The 23,154-nt window shown below is 41.7% G+C and overlaps 1 protein-coding gene across 1 annotated transcript in view; it reads left to right on the forward strand.

Moving 5' to 3' along the window:
• The window catches only part of TFCP2L1 (transcription factor CP2-like 1), a 28,031-nt gene extending 8,494 nt beyond the window's left edge, over positions 1–19,537 (forward strand). Inside the window, exons 3-15 of the mRNA XM_009887326.1 lie at positions 5,979–6,055; positions 7,686–7,791; positions 8,062–8,168; positions 8,776–8,928; positions 10,073–10,183; positions 11,944–12,035; positions 13,443–13,491; positions 13,588–13,681; positions 14,574–14,664; positions 15,350–15,450; positions 16,500–16,642; positions 18,700–18,751; positions 19,187–19,537. Of these exons, the coding sequence (XP_009885628.1) occupies positions 5,979–6,055; positions 7,686–7,791; positions 8,062–8,168; positions 8,776–8,928; positions 10,073–10,183; positions 11,944–12,035; positions 13,443–13,491; positions 13,588–13,681; positions 14,574–14,664; positions 15,350–15,450; positions 16,500–16,642; positions 18,700–18,751; positions 19,187–19,224 (1,214 nt within the window). The 3' untranslated portion in view covers positions 19,225–19,537. The remainder of the gene's footprint in view (positions 1–5,978; positions 6,056–7,685; positions 7,792–8,061; positions 8,169–8,775; positions 8,929–10,072; positions 10,184–11,943; positions 12,036–13,442; positions 13,492–13,587; positions 13,682–14,573; positions 14,665–15,349; positions 15,451–16,499; positions 16,643–18,699; positions 18,752–19,186) is intronic.
• Positions 19,538–23,154: the final 3,617 nt, after the last annotated feature.

Consider the following 23,154-nt stretch of genomic DNA (forward strand, 5'->3'; position numbering starts at 1 on the left):
GCTTGTAAAAGGAGGAATGGCATAGGAAGAGTCATGATGACAGTGTAGCTCTGTGGTGTGGTAGTAGAATTAGTAGTTGAATTCTCCTGCTGTGTTCCTGTAGTCTTGCTACCCTGGTGGTAGTGGCAAGTAGGGCAGGTATCCTCAGTGTTGGACTCAAGATGGGTACGGAAACACAGTGGAGCTAAGGTAGCTTTGCTGCAAAGAGAAACAGTCAGGAGGCAGCAAATACTAAAGCAAAGCATGTGTAAATTGGGGTTCTTATTACTACCATATAAGCAAGTTCAGAAGAAGATTGTACAAAAGAGGAGCTTGTGAGCGTTGGTCATGACTGGACAGCTCAATACGGATATGATCGGGACACTGAATGCCAGAAACTGGTAAGTTATGGCCAGGAAAGGGCAGGCTGTACCCACCCTGCTCCATCCCTGAGCACTTATAACATGCTGTGTTGAAGATGAGGTGTGGGACAAGATGTCTCAGGATGACTCTTCTGTTCCTTTTGCATTTCCTGGCGTACAGTTGGTCCTCCTTTGCAGGATTTCCATGTTCCTACCATAGCGGGAGCTTTCAGGGTGGCCTATTGTGTAGCTGGTGAATTCATAATATCCACTGGATAAACATCTCCTACAGCATCTTGTCAAATGAGGCTGCAGTAATCAACCGCAGAATATCCACTGCCATTTGTGGTGGGGGCAGGCAGGATGTTGCCCTTGCTCTGTGTCCTGCAGAGTGTCTGCATGTGGGATACTTCAGTGAGTCTTATGCTAAGTTTTATTTTTGCTTTTGTCTGGCTAAAAAAGGTGCGGGCAATCAAGCATGTGAGTTCAGATGCCAGCTCTGTCACTCTTGCCTGTTTACCCTGTGGGTTCATTAATCTTTCTTGTCAGAAAAATCTCTGTCTGTGCCCAATACCCTGAATAGTTGCATTTGTCTGTTTCAAGGGTGATCCTCCTGCTGCTGGATGTGCTTTGGTTTAGGAGGATAAATGCTTTCTTTTTTTTTTCCCTCCCCCTCCTTCTGTGTGCTGCATTTGTCTGTCAGCATTCCTTTGCCTTTATCTGTGCGCTATTTAGGATGTCCATATAAAGTTGCTAAATGGAATTTTTATTGGCCAGCTTGGCTTAATAATCAAACAGTTTCCAGGCTGGTTCTGTCTAGTGCTGTGTGGATCCATTCTGAGAAAGAGGACCTGCAGTTTGTTTTGTTTTGTTTTTTTTTTTTTCTTTCCACAGACTTTTGTTTGGGATATTGCTTAGTATAAGGTTAGGGTTTAATTAATTGCCGGAAAGGCAAGCAGACTGCTTGGCTAGGCTAGGTAAGGCCTGAATCATATTGGTCTGGAGTATCGGCATCCTAATTTGAAATTACTGTATTGTATCAGTGTATCGTGCAGAAAACCATGAAATATGTAGTGCAAGCGGCTCTTGAAATGTAACACCAAAACAATAAAAAAGCACACAGGATATTGGCATTGTGTAGCAAATAATCTTTGAATAAAACATAACTTTGAGTTTGAAATAACAATAAACTTCTAATCAGAAGTTGCCTAGAATTCCTGATGACTGACCAAGTTCCAGCAATGGAAATCAGTTAAGCTATTATAGATTGTACCTTTCGAGTGTGTGAAAGCATTCCCACGTTGAACTAGACTATTTCTCATCCGTAGCAAATTGTTGACTTTCAGTTCTTTTGTCCCCAAACTAAGTGGCCATGCCCACATTTAATGTGCATTAGTTACCAAAGACAATAAAAGTTTAAAAAGTAAACAGTCTATAAATCCTCTTTAAGATAGATGCAATTGCTCTATGAATCACCAAGCAGGAACTCTCTGGACCTGGGTGGTTACTACTTTGCTGGATACTACTCTTGTTTGTAAAGCAGAGTTGCTCAAACTCTAGCCTAGGAGGAGATTGCATAAATTTGCTGTTGCTTAGGGAATGTCTGTTCAAAATACAAATTACAGTGTATCATCACCCGCCCAGGTTTTTATTGGTGCCCCTGAAGTTTTCGGTGAAGCTGGGAGACAAACTGCATCTCAGGAATTTGATGTGGCTTTCCAAATATTTATTACCGTTCTGTTCCCTGCCTGAGGTGGGGAAAAGGGTTGTGGCAAGCTCTGTGCGAGGGCAGCACCAGAGCTGTGAGTGCAGGCATGAGGCTGCTTTGGCCTCAGCTGTGCTGGTGATGTGCTTGCAAAATGTATTCTTCATTTCAAGCAGTGATAGAGATGCCTTTGGTGCCCTCGTATGTATGTGTCAGTATTACGTGACCAGACACCTGGCTGGTCACCAGCTTTGAAGCTGTCTTGATCTGGTGTTGACTGTGGTGGTGTAGCTGTGGCCAGTGTTGAGAGTATGGAAGGAACAGGGTTTCAGCAAGTTACTGGCCTTCAACACTGGGTTTAAGACTAACGTTCAACGATGTTGAATATCATCCTGGTAAGAGAGGACTGCGGTGAAACTGCCATCACTGCTTTCCATTTCCATTGCCACAGATGTTTTCTTCAGGCTCTTCCTTCCATCTGAGCCCTGGGGATGTTAAACGCTTGTCAGCTGAGGAGCAGGTACTGCCCTGGTCAAAGTCAGACCATTCAATCAAATCATTGCAGAGTCTCATCATTGGTACCCTCTGGCCCCATCTCCAGCTTTACCACCAAGCGTTGGCTTCGAAAGATGTAATCTAGCCTGTATTAATCTGTATTTTCATCTGAGACAGATGGAAAAACTCAGTATCAGGGAACTCTATGTTTCGGATGTCTGTTTTGGGCTTAGCTATTAGCAGTCTGTCTTGGGAACTGGGAATACAGTTTGGTTTAGGCACACTTGCAGCCACATTTCTTTACAGATTTAGATACCTGACTAAGAATGGTCTGTTACTGATTTAGTTTTAGCAGAAAATTGCAGTCTATGCGTGCTAGTGCTGATGAGTCAGCGATGCAGGATTCATAGAAGATCTGTGTACCAGAGCCTTGAGTGACTTCTTTGTGCTCTGACGCCAGGGGGAGTATAGTTATCCTGCTGTAATTGCAGGGCTGAGATTGCAATTCACCATTTCAGGCGAATTCAACATTTTGCAGGTAATGGTGGTGGAAAACCTAGGGTAAACAGGTGTTTGGAATGTATTTTTTCAGGAAAACATAATCCAAACAGTTTGGTGCTATAAAAGTACACATATCTGAACCCCGTCCATGCTAATACAAATGAATTATGGGAACCATTAGCCACGTAGCAATACATTTGCTGGAATAAGTTGCAGGGAGAATGCATTTTTCAAAATCAATACCAAGGAAATAATATATAAAGGAATTGTGAGGAATTAGGGGCAAATTCTCACTGATATAGTTCCACAGAGAGGGAGATAAACTGTGTGTTTATGAAGCTTGGCTGGTAGCAGTCCTGTTTTGATAAGTTCTGTGTAGTAACTGCAGTTAAACATTCAGAGGTCAAGGGGAAAGCAGTTAGCGTAAAATACTATTTTGACTGAGGTTTTTCATGGCATAAACTGAGTTTCAGGGCTTACATCAGATGACCCATGTATCTTTCATCAAAGCATTTTATTTCCTCTTTGGCTTTCCATTTAATATTAACTCTGCCTCCACTACAGTTTCTTTTTTACCAGTGGGCAGAATGTGTTTCTAACTCCATCCAAGCTGAATCACTCCCATCAGGAGGTGATGTGCGGTGCTTGCTGTCTGCCGGGTTGCAGTATTGTTCCTATCCCGTGCAACTGTTTGGAAGACGCATGCTGCAGAGTTTTTGAGTGCTTGATGCTAGTTTGGAGGGAACGTGGCCAATGTTTTCCTGTCCATTATTTTTTTTTCTCTCACTGGAACTACAAATAAGCAGATCAGGCTGACCAAAGAGTAGGAGTGTATCAGTGCACAAAGGTGGCCCCAAAACCTGCTTATTCCTGAGATGCTTGCTGAGTGGCTGGCAGGGCTTCTGGTTCTACCATTGCTTTCCTTTATAGCACAGCTCATGCCACTTAGTTTCTCTATACTTGTTACCCCATCTGAGTACAGTCATAGATATATTTTGATGTCTCTTGGATGCTCATGGTGCCAAATACTAAACTAATTTTCTGGAATTATTGTTAGCCTCATATTTGCATGGGAATGAACTGTAAGTGTAAGAGATGCTTGGCTGTGTAAATTGGTTTGCGGCAATGAACTGTATCACTCTATAGCTGGTGAAATCTATCCCCAAACTGAGCCATCAACCAGCCAACAGATACATATGTACAACATATACACAGATACATAATACAGCATAGAAAACTAATTTTGTGAACCTGAGCGTGATCTTTTTTATGCTGATGCAACAGTATTGATTACGTGGGGAGATACATAATCTCTCTAAAAATTGCCAAGTAAACAATATTAATGTTTATCAGTGGGAACATTAGAAAGTCTCTTGAGTTAAAGTGTGGAAGATCTCAATTTCAGGACTGTGGTTTACAAAATCTACTTTTATTGTCCAGCAATCTTCAAAGGAAGGTCACTGTTGTTGTTTTGGTTTACATATGCACAAAGAGATGGGTTAAGATCTATGCATGTTTCCAGTGCTTAATTTGGTACTTCATATGGTTTATTCTCCCCTCTCCCCATGCCCTAAGCCACTCGCTGGATTCAAGGGTCATTTCCTGTTTGCAGAACTCCTATTGACATCAGTAGGAGTGTTGTGCAAATATTTGGGGCTTCGATATTGCCTCTCTTGTCCTTTTTTTTTTTTTTTTTGCTGCCAGCCGGCTGAATAAGCACAATTATCCCTGTGCTCTAGTGATATGGTCTGTACTCACATGGGCAACCGGAAGAGCTGGGATTCCCAAAAGGGAATCTGCCTGAAATACAGTGCCCTCCTGACACGTCTGCTGTTGTAAGTCTTCTATTTCCAGATCAAGAAATGTAGCATTTTTTTTTTTTGTCTCTGCTGGTAGCAACTGCTTAGAGGGAGGTATTTGTGCTTTGCAGTCTTCTGCAGGACCAGTTTGGAGGAGATACTGGTTGAGCCAGAAAACCCAAACTGATCTCCTTGTTGGTGCCTGCCTTGTCATACTTGTGCATTTTTCAGTAAAAAGGAGAGTAGCAAGATGAACGAGAAAAACTAGCTGTAAGGTATACATATGCTCCATTAATCCTAATGATCCTGTCCTGCCTCTGTACCAGCTGTAGGTTTATTGTACTGAGTTGGTCCTATACAATGAGCTTTTGTGCTGTTTTAGCCATTTGTGCTTAAGGTATTGAGACATCAGTCTCCTTTGTCTACTGTCAGCCTTGGAGAGAGATGTTATTTCATAAACCGGTTAGCTGAATTCTACTGAACTGGCTAAATTCCTTATGCTGAGGGTGGTGGTGGAGTGCTGGAGCATGAATTGCATTCCTGGAATTGGTCCTTGCACATCCTGCAATACCCATTGCCGCTTTCACGTGCGTGTCTGAAGGAGTATTTATGCCCTGGGCAGCTGCATTCAAAGCCTTATGGAACAAATCTCGTATTTCTGGTTCACTGAAACACCCTACGGACCTGCCTGTTCTCTGCAGAAGGCGAGATTTCGCCCGAGTTGCTATCCTCTGCAGAATAGTGCCTAGACTTGTTGTGCCAGCAGCTCTTCACATAACCATTGCTTCAGCAGAAGGGACAGACGAAGGCAGTGCTGTTACCACCACGTGACATGGGGACAACTGCCTGGAACACCTTGGTGACTTTCTGAAGGGTGACCAGAAAACTGTAGCAGCCCTGGGAGACAGACTACGATCCATGTCCTATCCGAGACCTTTTAGGTGCCAAAAGACAAACCTTCCCCTCAGATTTCTGCCGTGCTTTAGTGCCTACTTGATTACTGGGGGCAAATGCATTGTTACCAAAAATGAGCTTTCCCTGATCAAACGTATGCTTTATTAGCCACGTAAATGCCAGCATGACTCTCTCATTGCTACAACATATTAAACACCTTGGAAATGTTTCCTTAAACTCTAGGTCAGTCTTATGAAATCCGTCTACTTGAGAATAGGAAATTGGGAGAGTTTCAAGATTTAAACACAAAATATGTAAAGGTAAGGAGAAATATAGATTTCTTTTCTTCCTGCTACTACATACAGCCTCTAATGAAGGGCCTGACCTTGCTCACACTGAGACAATGGAAAATACTTTGCCATTGTTTTTAATGGGAGCCGGGCTGACGGAGTTGATGAGTGCTAGTTTCACGGGACTATGCAGCTCGGCTTTACAGGGCTTCAGGGGAACCTTTATTCTGTTTGTGATCGTGACCCCAGAGTTTCACTGTGAATATTGGGTTCAGGGGAATCCCAAAGTTCAGAGGTGAACATGGTCAAAACCGCTGAGAGGCAGACTTGATTCCCTTCTTAACCCCAGCAACACGCCTGGGTTGTTACATGTCAAATGGAGGACCCTGGCGTTAACATTGTTCTGCCATGCAGATTCTGCATGGCTCCAGTTTACTTTGGCGATGGGCGTAATTATGAACATACAGAACTTAGTAGTTTGGTTCTGGGGATTTTTGTTGTTGTTGTTGTTTCCTACCTCCCCAAACATTTCAAATTCAAGAACTTGGGTCCGGATCTTGGTTCTGGATCCAACCTTCAAGCCTTCCTCTCCCAAATTCTTGACTGTTCTGCCTCAGGATTTCTTTTGAGAAGTGGGGACTAGTTGCAAAATTTGGATTCCAATCTGGATTTCAAATGTTGTCCAAGTTTAGGCAGTCCCCTGTTTGTCTTTTGGCCCATTTTGGGAAGCATGTGGATTGAGATTCCAATTTTGCAGGCGTTCCCACTGTGGCTTGCTTGCTTCTTAGAGCTAGGGTTTGATCTGGGCGTTTCTCAGCTTCATTGGCAAAAAATGCTCACTCCCATTTGATGCAGAAGTCCCCAGCAGGAGCATGGACTTGAGAAACTGGGAAGTAAGGAGTCATTGACTCATGCTAGTGTAGCACTCTCAATATACCAAAGGATATATTAGGGATACTTTGGACTTCTCTGTCCTGGGGTTTGCTCTTATTCCAGCCTTTCTTCTCCAGTCATTGACATGGCTGCACCATTGCAGGCTAGAGATGAAAATTCACCTGTTACAGCAGCTTTCCTATTCTATTTGTTTAACTGTGTATTGGAGCAGTTTACCAGTGTACTGGGGCAAATCCAGTGCCAGTGACTGGCTGTTAATGGCTGGAATCAAGTTTAATTCCCACTGACAAGGTGTCTGGGCATATCAGCTCCACCGGTGCAGGGACAAGTGAGCTGGCTTTCACATTTGCTAGTCAGAGTGGGATATACTGGGGTTGGGGTATGGTACAGACACATTAAATATTACCCGAATGTGAGCCATTTTGGGTGTGGAGGCAGTATAGTGATGTTTGCATGGCATGACACCCAAGATTAGGTGGACATTGCTATAGTGCTTCCAGACTGAATCACAGAAAGCTGTACAGAGCTGCATTACGCAGCTTAGATGTGCGCTGTGAAGGGGAAATGTGTTGCTCTCTCACCCAGGGGTCCCTTAGGAATCTGATAAATATGGTGATGGGTCTCTTAGGTGGACCCTCTGGTCTCCTCATGAATGGGGGTGAGAAACATAACAGATCAGCTTTTGCTTCTACGCTGGAAAACCAAAGTCATGTCAAGAGAAGGGCCTTTGGATCATGTTGTTCATCCTGCCATCTTTTCTTAACAGAGCATAATTCGTGTAGTTTTCCATGATCGGCGACTGCAGTACACAGAGCATCAACAGCTCGAGGGCTGGAGGTGGAGTCGGCCTGGGGACCGCATCCTTGATATAGGTGAGACTATTTCATTATGGTTCCCGTGCAGTGTTTAGAAGTGAGGTGCTGGGTGATGTATGATGTGTTTGCATACGTGTTTATGTTTTTTATTTCCTATTCTCTTAGGAATCCTCTGTGTCTTTGGGTGGGAAGGAAATCTAACACTATAGGTCCCAAATAAATATATCATTCATGGCTTGGCTTTTCACATGCATGTTGTAGTTGTATGGAAATGCTTTCTCTTCTTCAATTTAATATTTTTAAAATTTTAGGGGTTTTCTTCTACAGATATTCCACTGTCAGTTGGTATCTTGGATCCCAGGGCCAGCCCAACCCAGTTGAACACTGTTGAATTTCTGTGGGATCCATCAAAGAGAGCCTCAGCATTCATTCAGGTAAGACAGAAGTGATATTCCTGTGGTAAATTCTATGGTGAGATATCTTACAAAGACCTGGAGAGTTAAGGTAGCCAGGACATGAAGAGAGAAAGATGCTAATGATAATATACATCTCAAGAGATAAGAATGTCTAATTAATTTGTAGGATACTTGCTAAACCAACTTGCTATCTACTTGCTGGCTTTGGAGTACTATCCGCTAGAGCAATGATTTTCTTTTTTAAAAAAAAAAGGATGTTCCTTTCTAAGCATGGGTTTTGTCTGGAGGAAACTGTTCACAACCTGTTAGTTTTGCTTGCTTTCCTCTTTCATGAGTGGTTCTCATCCCAAATGCCAACTTTCTCTTTTTAATCTGTGTGTGGGATTTACTTAAATCAAAGGATGCTTTTCCTGATGCCCTGTTTCTGTCTGGGCTCCTTATTCTTCTAATTGTTTTGTCTTGAGGAACAAAAATGAAAACATTTTGAACTCTTCTGCCTCTCTCAGTTTTTCAGGAGGAGCCAAACCCTCATGTTCAGGCACCCTGCAAGTTCAGGGGGTCTGAAATTCAGTTTTGCACAGTTTCCAACTGTCTCCAGAGATGAGCACAGCTTTTGTTTTGCCAGGTACATTGCATCAGCACAGAATTTACTCCACGGAAACATGGAGGAGAGAAAGGGGTGCCCTTCCGGGTGCAAATCGACACCTTTAAACAGAATGAAAATGGTGAATACACAGAACACTTGCACTCTGCAAGCTGCCAGATCAAAGTGTTCAAGGTATGAGCTAGTTTTAGCTTTGTCATCAACTGGAGTAGACAAAGACACAGCAACATGCAGTTTTTAAATTGTGTAGGAGTAATGCAAATAGTGGGGAAGAACAGACTTTTAACTGGGTATGCTTAAGATCTTAAACAGGACTTGCACGCAAAGTGACATAAGCCCTGAGCTGCTACACAGCAATTCTAGTTAAGTTCAAACGACCCAAATGCTGCACCAAGACTTATGCCAGTCCATTGTGCCTTGAACACTATATAAATACTGAGATCTGTGCTGTGTGGATGTAATAACAATAATACCCCCCCCAACAACTCAAACCTCGACTGTTTGGAATGGAAACCCATTGGAAAGGCAACACTGCACAAAATAAATTTCTGTGGAATATAGACAAGTACTGTCTAGAAGGCATTGCCCCTCATTAGTTTGTGTCCTGAAGATGTGTATTGCAAACTGTACAAAATATGGTTCAGTATCTCGGGATATTGGTTAAAGTCTTTTTGAGTCAACATATTACACTGATGATATTCATGGTATCCACAGTATTTTGATGCTCCTAGGCAAGTATGGGTGTCCCCAGTTTCTTTGATTCAATCCTCCATGAACAGTGAGAGTATAACTTGGAGATCTTAAATACCCTTTGCTGGTTGCAGCAGAGTTCGTCTCCGTGCTACCTGGAGAGGAGAGAGATGACTTTGTTCATTTCTGAAGGTCCTAATTTGGGCTTGGCAGGCCTGTGGTCACTTAACAACAGCCTTTTCATAGACCTGTTTTCTGAAAGGATCTGCTGCTCCAGTCTTGCTCCTATGAGCAGTGTCTTTTCTGTTCCTGGAGAGATGGTACACATACCAGTTGAAATGCATAACTCATGGGGCTCATGGTCTGAAATAGTGGGTATCAAATCGCAGGACTGTGGTCAGCCTAATTTGGAATTGCAATATGTATTAAAGGGGGATGTTATAGAAACGGTAGAGATGCTTGACTAATTTGTTTGTCTAGAAAATTCAGATTTGATCTTTTTCCATATGTAGAGTCCCCATAAATCTTAAGGAGACTTTTGTGAACAGATTAGAACAAAAATCTGTTGGCCTCTGTCTCCAAACTTGTAATACTTAGCATAAGGAAAAGCTTGTGCTTGTGCTTATAGCCTAAAGGAGCAGACAGAAAACAGAAGACTGACAGGGAAAAAATGGAGAAGAAGACCACCCAAGAGAAGGAGAAGTATCAACCTTCCTATGAGACAACTATTCTCACAGAGGTAAAGCGTTTCAGACATGTGTCATACTACTTCAGCATGTTGGGAGATAGATTTGAGAGAAAATGCAGTCTAACTGAGCCTTGGAGATTGTCTCGTGGAGACACGCATGCCCATTTCTGATTGAAATTGAGACCTGAGTGAAATTATTAAATCTCTCTCACTGTTGAAGTTTGTAAAAGGTGCCAAAGTGTCTTATGTTCCATGGTATAAACCAATGCTTAACAGCCTACGTTTAAAAGAAACATTTTCTGTCTTCTACCGTGCTCCCAGGCACTTGTCATGGTCCTTAGATTCCACTTGTATGAGGTATTTTCTTCAGAACTGTCTGGCAAAAGCTCATGTTGGAGACGGGGCGCTTGAACAGATGAATAGGCTGTCTGATTAAATTATTAATCTGTTTTTCTGTGAATGCCTATGAGGCTACTATTACATACTCGATCTCAGAAGATTCTGGCTCGTACTCTAGGAATATCTCGAATGTCTTATATTTTGATGCATCTGGTGTAGAGATGTGTGTGTTTCTACCCCTTGCTGCCATTACTAAGATGTATATATAAGCTTACCCCAGGCTGCAGAATAACTAAGCAGCAGGACTCGAGACAGTGGTTTAAAAGTGCGGTTCCATCTCCCTATGGGAATGTTTTGTCGTTTGATTTAGTTCTTGGTTGTTTTTTTTTTGTTTGTTTTTTTTTGAAGTGGCTTGCTGGACCTCTAAAAATGAGGGGGTTTTCTTAATTTAAATAAACTTCCTGTTTATGAGATCCAGTCCCTCCCACTCAAGTTTCTTCAAGTTGCCAGGAGCGACCAGCATGTTTTCTGATTTAACATGGTGGTTGTTAACGAGGCTCTTGTGTACACAGACCTAATTCTACAGAGTTGGCAGATCCCAAATTCTTCCTATGAGCTCTGATGCACTTTGACATATCAGATGGGGAAATGTGGGTTGCCAAAGAGTTAAATATTTGCTAGTGCTTGTGGAGATGATAAAATATTTGCTAGTATTTGTGGAGACGATAAAACTGCAAAGCTACACTTTTAATCATTGCAAACAAGGATACTACAGAGCCTTTTTTCGAGCTCTTGATGGTGGGGGGTTCCACAGGGCTAGATTTCTCCTGCTGATTAGAGTGGCTTAAATTCAGAACAGAGTCACCAATTCTAGCTGGGTTACTCTGGTTTTGCACTACTGTAATGGAATATGGAGTTTGACCTATATTTGTGAAGACATTTAGTAGCTTTGTGTCTGTCTGTCTATCTTAAATTTTCTCCCTGTAATACCCATTTATAACTTGAGCTCTTCGACTAATGGCCAGAGGTTTTAACATGCTAGTTCAAATTCTGCTCTTTCACTGGTATAAACCTGAAGCAATGCCACTGGAGCATATTTGTCACTCTTGCCTGGATTTAATTAGGGATTTATAATTGAGACCAGGGGTATTTCTGTATCATTGCTGCCTTGAGTCTGAGTTGACTTACTGGCGTTGCTCTGACTTACAGCTGTGCACACTTTGGCCCAGTGTTATTTGGGGACAGGCTTTGTGAAATGGGAGAAATGTGGAATGCACAACTGGAATCAATCTGGCCCCCTGACAGCCCGCTTGGAGAGCGGTGTAGAAAATCCATGGCCCGTCTCCTCCTCCCAGCAGGAGTGATGAGCTGAAGTTAGTGGCGTGGCAACAGCATGAATGTGGTATGAGAGGAGAATCGAATCCTTTATTTCCATCCTTATGAAAGTATCCCCGCTGCCTTTCTTCCAACAGTGCTCTCCCTGGCCAGATGTGCCTTATCAAATGAACAATGCTCCATCTCCAAGCTACAACAGTTCTCCCAACAGCTTCAACCTTGGAGATGGGTATGTAACAAATAAATGCTTTATCTTTCCTGTTGATACAGTAGCCTTTGTGTGCATGTACTTTGTGTGTCCATGCATTTCATACCCTGGAAGAAGAGGTCAAGGACCACCCTTCCTAGAAAGGGGAAAATATTTCCCATAAAGACTTTTAAGATCTTCCAGCCAGTAATTCCCTGTAATGCAGAGTACTATTTGTGTGTTCATTGCTTATGGGAGGTGAGCGTCAGAGGACCACCAGGGAAATTTCTGCCATGAATTTCCTCTCTTACTCTTCTGTGGGGGTCAGAGAACACACCATGTCCCGTACCAGCAATTCCCAGCACCTTCTGACAAGAGTGTTGGAGGCTTTCAGCCTTCAGCACCTCTTCAGAGTTGGTATTTCTTCCTTCCTCTCTGTCTTGAGGTAGTTTGGGGTGCTGAATTCCCAGTTGCATGGGATGTAAAGAAATCCTTTCTGGGGCAAAACAGCCTGGGTTTTGAGAAGCAGTTCCAGAACAAAGGACTAACAGGAGGCATGTTAATTCATTAATGTAGCTGTCATAAAGAAACAGTGCTTGTGGTCCCGAAACACCCAAGATGATAGCTGATGACAGAAATGTACAGCAGGGTCCATTTGTACTTCTGAGTTCTCCCTGCAACATACTTTCCCCTAGGAATTTGGCGTAGGCCTTTCTTTTCCTCCTCTAGGACTCTGTGGCCTTGTCAACTTCCTGCACAGCTTATTAGTTAGTCAATGTTGTATCACAAATTTTCAATGAGCAACCTCAACCTATGACTAAGTACAAACACTAACAAGATGGAAATTGGTGTTTGCGGAAATTGGTGTTGAGAATTTTGTTCTATTGGTAGATTATTAACACTTTGGGAAACTCTTTGACGCATTGAAGTCCTGTCTATATTTTAGGAGGGTTTAGTAGAAATGTGGTTTTATGTAATATAGTTAAATTTCAATTTACTATGTTTAAGATAACACCAGGGTTGAATGATAAGATCCTTTATTCAATTTTTGTGAAGAATCATTATTAGGCAGTGGATTTAGTTAGGGGATTTCTGGCTTGTAGAAATTTTGAGTTCAGCTATCCTGTAGGTCACAACTTTTTTGCTTAAATGGTGTCTCATCAGTGAGTCACCTGTATGGAAAAGCTTGAATGAGGTCAGTAAACTGTTTTTTCTCTGTGTTGAGTAGGACCTCAACTGATCAACAAAAGGCTCAAATAGAGATTATTTTTTTTCCTTAGCTTGGTCCAGCTTTTGGACACCATTTTTAAAATCTGAGAGGAAAAAAAAAGTTGGTGTGTAACTTGTGACAGTTGAGTCAAATGGAGGAGGGGGAAGAGGATGGACATTGTCATGTAAAATTTAAAATAATGTGTTTTTTCTCTTCCAACTTTATATAATTTTTTTTAGCAACAGTTCTCCAACCCACCAAGTGGAGCTCCTGCCTCCCAGCAATGATGTAAGTACTTGAGATCATGTTAATGTGGTGCTTTTCTTTTTTAGGACACTGGTGAACAGTTCATTTCAAGACCTTCTTATTCTTTTTGCAATGTAGCATCTCCTTCCTTCTGCTTCTATTCAAGATGCCCAGCAGTGGCTTCATCGTAATAGGTTCTCTCCATTCTGTAGACTCTTCTCAAGTTTTTCGGGTGAGTTTAAATGGTCCAATTATTTTGTCTTTATTCTTTTGTAAGTGCAGCTCATGCTTCATATCAATAGCATCTGCTGCTGGCCACTGTTGATGGGATCACTGGTCTGATCCAGTGTGGTTGTTCCTTTGTTCTTAGATTAGTTAGCATTTGCCAAAACAATTTGTAGAAATATAGAATAAGTGAAGATGGAAGAGAATAAGTTAAGATGGAAGGGACTTCTCGAGTTTGTTAGGTGCAACCCCTTGCTTGAAGCAAGTCCAGGGCCTTGTGCAGTTGCGTTTGAATATCTCCAAGGTTGGGAAGTCCACAATCTCTCTGAGCAACTTCTTCAAATACTTGACTACTCTCACAGTGAAAAAGTTTTTCCTTATACCTAATCGGTGTTTCTCATCTTCCATATTCTGTCTGCTGCCTCTCATCCTGTCCCTGTGCACCTTTGACAAGAGTCTGGCTCCATCTGCAGCTCCATCTTCACTGTACCCTCTCATTACATAGTTGTACAGGGCAGTAAGATGGTGGAAGGGGAATTGTTAAAGATGTTGACACCTTGAGGAGCCTCTCTCAGACTTGCAACATGATTAAATAACCTGGTGAACATGACAGAGAAAATTGGGCTGTTTAATGGCCAATGTTAAGTATCTAGCTTCTCTCTGAGTTGGCTAGAATATCTTCCAGTGCAGCACTGCTCTTTTGGCAGCTTCTAGCTCTATGTTTCACGACGATTGATTTGCAGTGTATACCTCTCTGAATTTGCAACTTCTCTAGGCAAATCTGTCTGATTTAGCTTTGTGGATTCTCTCCCCCTGCCCTTTCCCGCTGCCCATAAACGCAATATGGAAGCTAAGATTTGCTTAACTTCTGAAAAAAAAAATCAATTTGAAATATGTAGGTGCTGACTTACTGAAGATGTCCAAAGAAGATTTTGTTCAAATCTGTGGGCCTGCTGATGGAATTCGGCTCTTTAATGCAATCAAAGGAAGGTTTGTACTTCTTCCTTCCTATTTTTCTGTTATGGCAGCATCCCTTGATAGTTTCGGTGTTAACTAGAAGTTAATCCTGGAGCTGTAGCATTTAGACCTCCTTTTAACACTTCAGAGAGGTCTTCTCAGAGGCTGGAGACCATGATGGTATTCAAATCCAAGCACAGCTCAGAAATGTTGCTGAACTTACACCCGAGTTAAAAATGAAGCAGCATAATGTGGATCTCCAGTGGTTTATTTGCTACCAGCTGATAGCTTTCATCCACTTCATATGAGACACAGCCTACAATACCCTGTGTTGCATCTCCATCACAGGTAATAAACAAACCAACCAACCCCATGAGCCTCAAATTATTTTTAAACTTTCTTTTATTGCAATAACACCATAAATTCTCCAGCTGGGCAGGATTCAAATCAGTAAAGGCAGGTATGATGAGCTGCTTGGCAAGTGCTGAAAACTGTTCTTATCTGATCCTGAAGAGATTAAGGTGCTTCGCACTGTACCACCACCTCCCAGGGGGTTCTTAGTAGACCTCCTAAGATATCTAGTCACCAGCATCAAGACTATCCCTTAGCTGGTTATTTATGCACAGCCTGAATGATTCCATCTCTCAGTGTTTGCTAGCTGACTGGAACAATTTTAGATCTACTAAATAACTCACTACTGTTTTTTAATAATCCATAGAAATGTAAGGCCCAAGATGACAATTTATGTCTGTCAAGAACCAGAGCAAAACAGATCCCATCTCCACCAAAAACGAGAAAATGGAGATGGCAGTCTTTGTGGTAAGTTTTTATGGATTTTGTCATTTATTTTTGCATAATAATAAACATAACATTTTAACATAAAAATAAACGTAAGCATTTTGCATAAACACTTGTCTGGCAAGAATGCTGCCTTCTGTTTGAGGTACTGCGTGGGACAGCTTGGTGTTCTGTGTGTTTAAAGAGGCCCTGTTTGTCTCAGTTCTGACACTTAAATTAGTTTCAGGGCTACAGGTTCCAACTTGTACCATTTGCCTGGGGAGCAGACTCAACTTACAAGCTATCTGCAGAATGCCACAGTGAAGTCTTTATTCATTCTCTATTAATAGGGACCATAGCATTAAAAACTATCTTCCCATCCACAATTTGCTTTAGACTATGGCTTGTTAGAAAATATCCTGGGAAATGGAAGGTTTGTATGTCTTAAAGTGAGGTTCTAATTCTTGGAAGTTTGAAGCTTTTGGGGACTCACTGCTCTTAACTATCCCTGATGACACGATGTACAATCAAATGAGAATAGAGATTGCCCTTGGTTCTTGTGTATAGTGTTAACCAGGCACAGCTTTTCTACCTGGTTGTTTCTGCCATGTGGATTTGATTTTAAAAAAAATAATCCTGACATCTACGGTTATTTGATACAGTGGGATAAAATCTAATAAAATACTACTTTTGAGTTACACCATATTATGTGTTTTGCTGTTTAATTGGACCTACTTTAAAATGTCAAAATCAGTAAAGTAGATTATCCAAAAATATTAATGTATTTATTAGAGGGGGTTTTTTTAGTGCCCCATGATACAAGTTGTCGTTAGTCCCTGTGTTTTCCTCTGGGCAAAAGTGACCTGTGTTTTATTTGCCCACTGCATCCAAATACTGGGTATTTTTCTACAAATCATCAAGCTGGATATTTGGGGGATGCTTTAAAGGTACTAAGCCTGTTTACCTACTGTCAAGATTTGAACCTTGATCTTAAACCCATTTGGTTGTTGATATTGAGCATCTTGGTGTTATTTGTAGTTGCTATTCTGTAATTACTCGGTGATTCTCTAATTACTTTCAACTTGTTGCAGTGTATCATGCAATCTTTTTGGAAGAGTTGACCACGCTGGAATTAATCGAAAAGATTGCAAATTTGTACAGCATTTCTCCACAGCAGATAAATCGAATCTATCGGCAGGGACCCACAGGGATCCATGTATTAGTGAGCAATGAGGTAAGGGGTTAAGGCAAACTTTTGCCAGTGCTGTAGCAGTTGTCTGACTTCTGAAGTTAGAATGACCTTTTAAATTATGGAATGAATCTTCAAGGAAGCTTTGCAAGGTTCCTAAACCCAACAAGTTAAAGCAAATACTTAAAGCAAACCATTCATGCATATCGTTGATATTAGTGTGGTTTTAAGATCTTTGCTTTGTAAAAGAGGGGTTTTTTTGAAAGCAAAACAGCACACAACAAAATTAACCACATCCTTTTCATGTTGGTTACTTACACAAATTCTGAAGTGAGGATCTGACGTGAGAACTTTTAAATTTGAATAGGAGAGTTTCCTGAAGAAGGCAAGTTTGAAAGATTTTAGGACAATTAGTCGTAGATCTTGGCCAGTGATTACAGCCACTGGGTCAGTCAGTGCTGTGTAAGTGCACGCTATGATTTCATGGACCTCTGCTAGCTGTTTGTGTCCCATTATATGATGGCTTAATTGAGTCCATTCCATTAACTTGCAAGTTAATAGTGAGTTGCCCTTCTCCCCCCACTCGACCCCCCCCAAATTACTTACTCATTCATGCACCAGAATCACTTAAGGAGCTTCATTTATAAGAAACATTGTTAAAACAAATGAAGCAGAGCGTAGGTCTCAACTGGAGCCTAAATTGAAGGCTGTAATGCTTATTCCTAAAGTCTCCTTGCTATTTCAGCCTGATTAAATCTGAAACCTTGATGCTTTATGGATGTAAAGTGCTTGGAGGCAACTCTTGGTAGGGGAATTGCCTGAACCAGCTTGGGTATAAGGCTTTAAGTATTTATTTAAGTCAATTATTAACAATGTCTATTGCTTTTTTTATATTTTTTTTTCTTGTTCTAGTACTACAGTGGCAAGAGCGAGGCACTCTATGAATGTACTTCATGCATCATTAGGCACAGACACACAGACTGGCCAGTGAAGTTTGATTTGCAGGAGCAGTGGGTGGATGTTAAACCCAAAAGAGAATAGGGGGATTAGTCTAAGTTGAAAAGGATATTTGGTATGAGAACTTACAGCTGGAAAGTGCTCTACTTGAATGATGAATCAATAGCTAGGAGAAGGCTTTATCTTAGAGCTAGATTTTTCTAAGCTGATCAGAGAGGTTCTGTTCAACTCTCCTCTGAAGTTAAGTGTTCAGTATCTGCTCCAACTGTGTGAGACACCTTCTGAAGGTAATTAATCTCCTCTGTCCCACACAGCTACTCTAAGATGGGAGGAAGCATTGACTAAGGATGAAGCTTAAATGACCATTTCAGACTGGATCTGAAAGCTGTATCTCTTATCCCTTTAATTAGGGGCCTCACTAGAACCTGCGTGTATTCTGAAAATCTAGTTGTTTCTCATGAATAACTCAAATAGCTTTAGATACCAATCTTGCTTCCCATGATCTACCTTGCCTCTCATAGCAGTTTCATTAAGATTCCTTTGCCCTGACAAAATACAAACAGGTAAATTATTCCTGCAAGCACAGCATCTATACTAATGTCTGGTCAAAATGACCAGGAGGACTCTGTTGAGATGACTTTATAGTAACAATATTCCTTTATTCAGCAAGGAGTCTGTTTCTCAGAGCTGACCACCTCTAGATATTATCCCAGATGCTCAGCTGAGCCTCATGGTTCAGCTGAATGTGTATTGCTGTTGTTAGGCTTCAGGAGAAAGTCTGCCTTCATCCAGTCTAAACTAGTATAGCTTCATTGAAGGCAATTAAGAGCATGGTCTTTAATAGACTAGATGAAGTGGTATAAGAACTTGCAGGATCAAGAACTGCAAAGAGGATGGTAAAATGCTGACCAAGCCAGATCAGTACCAGGCAAGCACTTCAGTATAAGCTTCTCTTAAGCACAGCAGCTGCAAGAACCTTAATTAATCAGTCATGTACTTTAATAATCTTATGGGAAGGGTTACTCAGGACTAGACACCAAATCTTGTTTGATAACTCTCCTATAAAGTCTGTACTGACACCTAAAGAAACTTGAATTAAATTGCTAAAAATATTGTGTGTTGGCTTTTTTCCTTCTGCCCTTCAGATGGTGCAAAACTTCCAAGATGAATCTTGTTTTGTTATCAGCACATTAAAAGGTATGTATTGCTGCTGCTATTACACATAGTTCTAAAGATAATTTCTCCTCTCAACTGCACTAAACATTATCACAAACTCAGTGCTTTTATCGTGAAAAGATAAGTAATCTAATTTGGTGTAAGTCAAGGTGTTGTATCAACTTAAACTATGATAGCCTGATCTATGCTTTCCTCTCAGTTACCCTGCAATAAAGTTTTCATAAATCCATTGATAACACTGACATAAATCAGCAGAAAACCTTCTAGAAAAATGATAAAAGATAACAGTTAGTATGTTGTATTTTTCTATGTAAATGCTTTGACCTAGATGTTCAACACTGATTTTCATGAATGGGTTGTGGAACAAGAGCACAAACTATTACAAACTACCTAAAAAGAAAATCTGTGCTGTTTTATAAAAGCAATGAAAAGATGCTTTGTATTTCTTTGTTACAGCTGAAAGCAATGATGGCTACCACATCATTTTAAAATGACCGTGCTGCACAGAAAGACTTTAACAGCCTAAAATTTAGTGCCTCACTGAGATTGCTACAACCTAGACTGGAAACATGAAGAACCTTCTGGATAAAATGCTCCTGTGAACTAAGAATTATTGAACAGCTTAAGGAAAAACTTGCTTTTACAGATATACATTTCTGGTGGTGTGTGGTTTTGTTCTTGGTTGTTGGTTTTTTTTTTTTTGAAGCTGGAGCTGAGAACATCCTCAAAGCTTGTACATGTTTCTTCCTCCCTCCCTTCCTCTTCAGTCTTAAAAATTATGGAGGTTTCTGCTTATTACTTAGAAACATCTGCCTTGTACTAAAGGGAAATGAAAGATAAACAAAAACCAATTCTCTAGACCCCTCATGATTGGGTGAATTGATTTATTTACTGTTCTGAGTGGTCTCTTGCTTTCAACACACCTTGTTGCTGATGGACATAGGCTCCCTGGGGCTCCTCTTTGAGGTGGAAGGCTTGGGGCTACATCCAAAACCAGATTGGGCAATGCAGAGGATGGATGTGGTGCTCAGTCCTCACCCAGACTGTCAGCCCTGGAAGCCCGGACTTAGCTGCTTTCCACCTGTAGATGTGCTCAAAGTCCAGAGACCTTGGTCTGTCCTGGCTGAGCTTCTGTAATGCCGACCTAACAGAACAATTTTGCAGGTTTCAGGGAGGAACAGACAACCTGAGGCAAGCTGTTCAGTACCGTATTATATCTTCAGCTTTAGAATAGTCTCCTTGAATGGAGTATATGAAGGTTTTCTGAGGAAAAGTTTTGAATGTTGAAAGTTACAGAGGTCATGAAAAATTCATACTATGGATTTATTCTGCTCTGCAAAGTATTGATTAACTGCTATCTTTACTGTAACTGGGAATTAGGTTATGGTCTTAAGGATTTTTCCTCCTGTACTCGCTGAAGTAAGTAAAACTGAGTTTTGATTGAGTCCAGGTAACGGATCATCTTAGTTGCTGGTTTTTTTTATTTTCTTGCTGTTTCACTTTTGACTTCTGTTTCAAATATCTGCAACTATGATCAGCTCCACCCTCCCTTGGTCTTTTGGGTTGCCATCCAGGCTCCACTAAGCTGAAAAAGTGGCTTCCACTAATGTCAAAGGCAAACTGGATCACACCCTTCTTGCATGTATGGAGTCATTTCACTGTTGGAAGCTAATTAATAAGGCTGTTTCCCAAACCGAATGCCCATATAGCATCAAATTCTGATAATCAAACATTTAATTTCATCCTGACTTGAGATGGAAAGATGAAATACCAAAAATTGTCTTGGAATGGAAAATTTTCAAAAAATGAGACTGTCAGCTGGAAAACGCTGAATAAAATGTTCTAGCCTTTTGAAATGGAAACGTTTAATTAAATCCATTTGGCCCTTAAAGCAGCATCAGTTTGAGCTACTGTTGCAGACCTCAGAAATTACCATTCAAGTGCCTTGTGCGCCGTGTCTCCCTTGGGGCCCAGCTCTTTGGCTGGGTTACAGATCCCATGATGCTCTTACCGTGGGTTAGTCAAAGGGGGAATGCGTCATGAAGGCTGGAGGGGTGCCCAGGAGCCCAGCCTTCTGGGAAAGAGGGGGACATGGAGCCCATGAATTACAGCTCCCAGCTGACACTGGAGGAATTCAGACAGACACGGACTGATATTTTTCTGACAAAAACGCTGTGTTTCAAGTTTTCCCAACAGAAATAAAAAGCAAAATATTGAGAAAAGCAACATTTTTTTCATTAAAAGCATCGAGTTTTGAACAAAAAAAAACCCACCCATCCCCACTCATTCTTTTTTACACCAAAAATAATACTAGAATAGAAAAATCATGTTACAATGGGAAAACCTTCAGCCAACTCAGCTAATTGAGTAACATTGCCTACTTAGGCACGATCTTGCTCAACTGGCTGTCCTCGATGCTCCGTGAATTGTAGTGCTTCTCCAAAAAGGATGCCCAGGCTTTGGGGCACGGTGATTCCTCCCCCTGAGGTGAAGGAGCTTGAGGCTTCTTGGTTAAGAACCAGGTTGTGTCGGAGAGGAAGTTGTACATGGTCTCCTGGAGTCAGGGAGGTCGGACAGAGAGGCTGGGGTGAGCTTTGGGAGAGGATATGCCTTTGTGGAGGATGGGAAACAATCTTTTTGAGAGGAAGGTGAGACCATGCCAAGCTTCACCCTGCCTTGGTGCCTGTGTCGCCTCCCTGGTTCTGCCTGCTGTGCACTGCTGTGCACTGGAGGGGGGCAGCTGGGGAGGCCCCAGCCCTGGGCACTGAGGCATCCACGTTGTGGCCACATAGTTGCAGCTGCCTTCCAAAACAGGGAATAAATTCCAGCTGTTTCTGTGAGTAGGTGGGACTAACGTGCCCTTGCATCGCAGGACCTGTTTTGTGTATTTTGTGGAAAGTGCTTTGGAAGATGTACGTTGGCTGTGCTTTTTCATCCTGTTTTGTACTACTGGCCTAATATGTGGTGTGGCTGTTGTCAGCATGCAACTCAGGTGAATCTGACCTAATGAGAAGGGTTTAAAACAGACCTTGAAGTTGCCAGGAGTGTAGCCTGTACCATTTCCACTTACGTGTGATAGCCCAGGGGACACAGCAATACTGAAACACAGCAGTGTGAAGAAAGGCTAGAGTTAGCTTTGCTCCTAGAGTTAGGAACTGAGAACTGTTTGCTTACTTAAAATAAAACACAACAACTTGTTCTTGATTATTTAAAAAACAAATCTTGCCCATAAGGAATTATATGTAAAACTTCTCATAGTGTTTCAGCAGCACTTGCCTGATTAATTCTGAACAAAAATAACTCTCTATTAAAGCCTTGTTATATTCAGATTTTTTTTTTTAAAATAGAATAATTTTATACTGATATGAGTGTGAATTTGACAATATATCTTATTCTCCTTTCCATGCTGTAAGAAGGTATATCGGAGAAAACAATCACAAAGATCATAAATATTGTCCTACTGGGTGGGCTCCACCGTTGTATCTATGTTAGCCTGTTTGTAAAGCTGCGTAACTTTAATGTGTGTGTAACGTCTGTGCTTACCTGACAAAGTAGTTCTAGACCTTGTTGAACCTCTCTAGTCCCAGCAGAAATTTGGAGGATTGGGCTCAGTAACATACATGTCCACGAAGATGCAGGGCAGCTAGTTTGGTGTCTAGGAGGGTTTTGAGTTACACCAACTTAGAATCATAGAATATCTCAAGTTGGAAGGGATCCAGAAGGATCATTGAGTCCAACTCCCTGTTCCTCGCAGGACTACCTAAAGCTAAACCATATGACTAAGAGTGGTGTCCAGACACTCCTTGAACTCTGACAGGCTTTGTGCCAGGACCACTTCCCCGACGAGCCTGTTCCAGTGATCAACACCCTCTTGGTGAAGAACCTTTTCCTAATGTCCAGTCTGAACTTGCCCTGGCTTAACTTCATTCCATTTCCTTGTACCCTGCCGCTGGTCACCATGAGAGGAGATCAGCAGCTTCCTTTCTGCTGCCCCGCTTGAGGAAAGTGTAGACTGAATTGCTTCTCTGGGTGTTAGGAAAACATGTTTCACCCTTTGCCTTTGTTGTCTGATGCTGCATAACCAACGGGTGGTTGTGCGTGAGCAAACTGGCCATGAACCATTGCGGCTGAGTGGCTAGTGCAAGTGGTCAGAGCAACGTTGGGTGGACTGCTGACCCACCTTCCCCTCTGCTTAGCAAAACCACAAAAGCAAACCCTTGCCCTAATGAAGTTGGTGAGTTTGTCCATGCAAAGCCTTCAGGATTTATTTTAGTGGCTTATGTGAAAAATGAGAGAGAGACTTGTCTCCCCTGTGTAAGTGGCAGGTGATCTAGCCAACCGCTTGGATCTCCCTGTGGTTACAGAGGGTCTGCCATCATTTGCCCTATTTGAGGATGTGATAGCCTCCAAAAGGAAGCTTTTGT

This window comes from Charadrius vociferus, unplaced genomic scaffold, assembly GCF_000708025.1.
Source record: "Charadrius vociferus isolate BGI_N301 unplaced genomic scaffold, ASM70802v2 scaffold385, whole genome shotgun sequence".
NCBI classification, from domain to species: domain Eukaryota; kingdom Metazoa; phylum Chordata; class Aves; order Charadriiformes; family Charadriidae; genus Charadrius; species Charadrius vociferus.